General features: G+C 38.0%; 1 protein-coding gene across 1 annotated transcript in view; it reads right to left on the reverse strand.

Moving 5' to 3' along the window:
- The window catches only part of LOC125025761, a 55,063-nt gene that overhangs the window by 33,507 nt on the left and 16,556 nt on the right, over positions 1–5,000 (reverse strand). Inside the window, exon 2 of the mRNA XM_047613955.1 lies at positions 1,451–1,598. Within this exon, the coding sequence (XP_047469911.1) occupies positions 1,451–1,483 (33 nt within the window). The 5' untranslated portion in view covers positions 1,484–1,598. The remainder of the gene's footprint in view (positions 1–1,450; positions 1,599–5,000) is intronic.

Here is a 5,000-nt window from a genome sequence, read left to right on the forward strand (position 1 = left end):
CGACTGCTCCTCCATCCTATCAAGGTACACCGTTCTGCCTCTGCGCATATTTACTCGTTAATGTACCCTCCTTAGTCCTTGTTTAGGTGGTACGGTTATAATATCCAACCCAGGCTTTGTGAGCTTAACAAGCCATTAACAGTGCTTAACTGCCAAAGGTTCTCTCCGCTTATGATTTGCTGTGTACCTTTGGGATCTGAAAGTGTTACGACAGGCAGTGTGCTTGTTCTTTCCGTACGAGACACAGCGCACGCCTTTAAAACGCTTCCTATGTACTGTACGCGATTCGGATATCTACCGCAGGGGCACTCAAGACCTGATTACTTCTGTGTTACTATTGTTGTTGATTGGTATTATTACTAGCATTACGACTAACACTATTATTTTCATTATCATCGTCGTTATCATAATCATTATTATTATCATCATCATCATCATCATCATCATCATCATCATCATCATCATCATCATCATCATCATCATCATGATCGTCATCACTACATTACGATTAATATATTATAATTAGCAATCCTTTTTACTTACCACCTACAGCGCATCCTTGTTTTCATAATACGACGATGTGTTGCGGACAACACGATAATTACACCTTTTCCCTTTTCTTTTCTTTATAATCCCGTTTCGGTTATTTTCGCCGACGCCAACTGAGCTTCTTTATGCCAGAGCGTTTTTTCCCCGTGTCGATTTTTCCACGTCCAGCCGAATCGGATTAGGGAGCGCTTTTTGCGTCCGTATGTCAGATCCTATGGCGCTGACAACTGTCTTGTCAACAGAGAGTGGCTTGGGTGATACTTTTTTATTATGAACGAGTGCAAGCGAGTTGTTTCAACGTCGAGGAATGTTTGGCTGTTTAACACACACAATAACTGCAAGAAGGACAGTGGAAAATTCTTGGCCTCATTAACAATGCTTCCGTTTTCACTTGTATCATCGTGAAAAGTCTTCAGGTCAGCGTAATTATAAAGATTGAAGCAATTTTTTTCGTCGTTTCAAATACCGTGTTATATTCTCTGATTTCCGCGTAATTGCAAAAGCACGAGCAAAGGCGCAAACATCTCGGTGTTTATCCTGCATGAAAACTTTTGCCTCAGACCTGTTACATTGCGCCGCACACAGTAGCAAAAAATAGTTCACGAGGAGGTCGTACATAAATTATGAGCCTGAATAAGCTACTTAGAAAAAAATGAAGCTAAGTATGAAAAACTGAATAATAAAGAGGGAATGCCGGGATACGAGTTCCACCGCCAGTCTGAAGGCAAATAATCAAACAGATCTTACACAGCGGCTGAGTGCGCTGGGATGTGAGATCATTATCGTGGATTCAGTCATTTTTCCAGAGCGGTGGTTCCATAATGGATGTAATTTTCACAGATTATCTCACGTGTTCAGATGTTTTAGATCTTCTCTAAGGATACAGAATGGCAGCACTTACCGCAAAGGCGAGCAAGAAAGCTAACGCCGCCATAGTGAGCGTGCGACCCACAGATGGCAGCACTTGTGCAATCTCTCAGTTGAGTTCCTTAACACTATGACGATAGCGCCGATTTCAGTGTTGCAAATTAAATCACTGCCGGTTTCATCTGCAATAGAGAGAGAACAGTTACTGTAGACACTCGTATGAGAGGAGAAATCTATAACGAAATATTCAAATAAGAAAAAGTAACAGCGATAAAGAAGAACCAAAATCGAGTCTACCTTCTAGCGATCGCGAAGGAAAGAGAAAACTACGGAAACACGAAGCTTTGCGCGGCTCTTTGGCAACGCTGGTCACTCCCTCCCTCTAGGCAGCTCAGTAATAATTTAGTGCGTTTACTTTCCCGAATGAAAGATGCGGAGATACAAGGGGCCCGGGCGGAAGGCAAAGTTTACAATCCAGTTAACCTCCTTTTTTGGGAGGAGGAGGCACTGTCAGCCTGATCACTGAAGGGAGCTGAACATGTAGGACAGACGGGGGTCGCGCCAACGAGATAAAAAGACGAAGAGTTTGAACGGCAGGGATTCCAGGGTGGGGGTGGGGGGGGGGGGGGAGGAGGGAGAGGGGAGAGGGGGAGCAGGAACGGGAATGAAGGTGGAAAGGGTGGGATTTGGTAGGGAGGAGGTGGGGTGAAGGCCGAGTGCGTGTGAGCGAAGTAGGTAAACATGGTGTTTTATGCATGGCTCCAGTAAGTTTATTAAGCCTGTTGGAAATAATTGAATATGCTATCAACCGTGTGGAACTAAGGTTTTGGTTGATTGTAGGCGCCCCACTCGACCCACCCGCCCCACCCACCTCGCAGGAACAGGACGGGGTCCCCCTCCGTCCTTGAACTTTGGCTTGACATAAAGTACGAGATCGTCTTTAAAGCAGCCAGCGCCGACAACTTTGACTCGTGTTTCCTGCACTTTTCGACACCAGGAGACAGCTACGGCATTATACGGATAACTTACACACACACACACACATTTGTGTTTATAATATATATATATATATATATATTTATATATATAAAATGTATATATATATGTAAATATATATGTATATTTATATTCATTTATATATATATGCGTATGAAAGGAGAAAACACTCTACCGTGTTGATACTATGGTATAAAAACCCACAATGTAAAACTAGATTTATTGAAAGTGAGACAACAGTTTCGGAATCCACCTGGATTCCATCTTCAGGTCTAGTTTTACATTGTGGGTTTTTATACCATATATGCGTATATATATATAGATAGATAGATATTTATACACACATACGCATACATATATACATACAGTATATATATTATATACATACATATAAACACGCACACACACACAAAAGAAACACACACACACACACACACACACACACACACACACACGCGCACACACACATACACACACACACACACACACACACACACACACACACACACGCACACACACACACACACACACACACACACACACATACACACACACATACACACACATACACACACACACACACACACACACACACACACACAATAACACACACACACACATATATATATATATATATAGACATAAAACTTGTAAAGAAAATCAGAATGCGAAATTCACGACGAAACAGAAAAGGCAGCGTCGCAAAACACTTCTGTGGAAATCCCGTTGCAAAACTACTGACATTATTATTACACACAAAATCATCGTATCTTTACTTCTCTTTGCTATCCGTTATTCTTGCATCTTTTTTTTTTGTTCCTTTTGCTTTCCTTTTTTTCTTTCTCCTTCGTCTTTTTGTTATTCTATTGTCTCCCTCTTATTTCTCTTCTTCGTCTTTCTCTCTTTTTTTTTTTTTTTCTCTTTCGTCTTTTTGTTATTTTACTGCCTTCTTCTTCGTCGTCGTCTTCCTTTTCTTCTTCGTCTTCCTTTTCCTTGTCTTTTTCTTCTTCCTCTTTCGTTTTTTTTGTCTTTTTGATATTTTACTTTCTTCTTCTTCTTTTTCCTTTCTCATCTTTGTCTTCTTTTATTTTCTCGTTTTTCTTCTTTTCTACCTGTTCCTTTTCTTTTACTTCTTTATCTTTCTTCTCTTTGCTTTTTTACTGTCTTCATTTTTTTAAAAATCGTCCTCGTTTACTTCTCCGTCTTCTTTGTATTCATCTTCCTCTTCCTTTTCTTCTTCCTCTTCCTCTTCCTCTTCCTCTTCTATGATCGCAATAAATGTATTCATCTCTGCGTAAGACCGAGACTTTCTAATGTGAATTTACAACCATCTGAGGTACTCCGCCGGCCCAGATATGCTAATATGTTTTTTCCTATTTTCTCCTCTGTGAATTTTATGAATGGGTAATATGACTTCTTACTCTATTTGGAAGCCTTAAAGTAGTAGAATAATGGGAATAGCAGTAGTGATAGTAGTAATAGTAGTGGTTATAGTTGAAGTAGTAGTAGAAGTAGTGATAATAGTAGTAGCAGTAGTGTTAGTAACAGTGGTAGTAATGGTAGTAGTGTTAGTGGTAGTAGTAGTAGTGGCAAAAGTAGTAGTAAGAGTGGTACTGTTATTACCACTATTATTATTATTATTATTAATAATTGTCTTAATAGTAGAAGTAGTAGTAGTAATAGTAGTAGTAGTAAGCAGCAGTAGTAGTAGAGTTTTTTTAGTAGTAGTAATAGTACCAGCATCAGTAGTACCAGTAGCAGTTATAGTAGGAGTAATAATACTAGTAAGCAGCAGTAAGACACGCGTAATGATAGTAGTAGCAGTAGTAGTAGCATAGTAGTAGTTCGCGCTGCTCCCAAGCTTTGAATTTTGCTCACTCTTTTATCAAGAATCACAGTGAAATAGTATCACACACCAAACGCATGTAAAGCTCCACATATTTCCATCTGTATTTTGATTACACCACACTGTGCTTGGAAAGAATTTACTGATGTTGCCCCCCCCCCAAAAAAAAAAAAAAAAAAAAAAGATTATTATTATTACGTATATTTAAAAAGAAAGAAAGAAAGAGAGAAAGAAAAACAGTGTTTCCTTTGTATAATTCGATAATATATCAGTATCAGTGAGAAGGAAAATTAGTCAGTGAGATTAAATACTTGACACTGACCTTAATAGAGTACATATTCAAATGAAGTGGATTTATATTCACTAATTCTGTTAATGCTTCTACTCGTTCCCATCCTACTGCAAGCACAGGTAATAATAATGACAATTATACTAGTGATAATAATAATGATAAAAATAACGCTTATATGATAACAGTGATCATAATGATAATAATGATAACAGTGACAAAAATTATAATAACAGCAACAACAACATCAATAATAATGATAATATCAATAATGGTAATGTTAATGATAATGATATCAATAATGATGCTACTACTACTACTAGTAATATTAATGATAATAATGGCAAGGATAATGGTGATGATAATAATGATAATAATAACAATAACAGTAATAATAGTACTATTAGTAGTAGCAATAATAATAATAGTGATAATAATAATAATGATGATAAT

Source organism: Penaeus chinensis, chromosome 5 (genome assembly GCF_019202785.1).
Source record: "Penaeus chinensis breed Huanghai No. 1 chromosome 5, ASM1920278v2, whole genome shotgun sequence".
Lineage (NCBI taxonomy): Eukaryota > Metazoa > Arthropoda > Malacostraca > Decapoda > Penaeidae > Penaeus > Penaeus chinensis.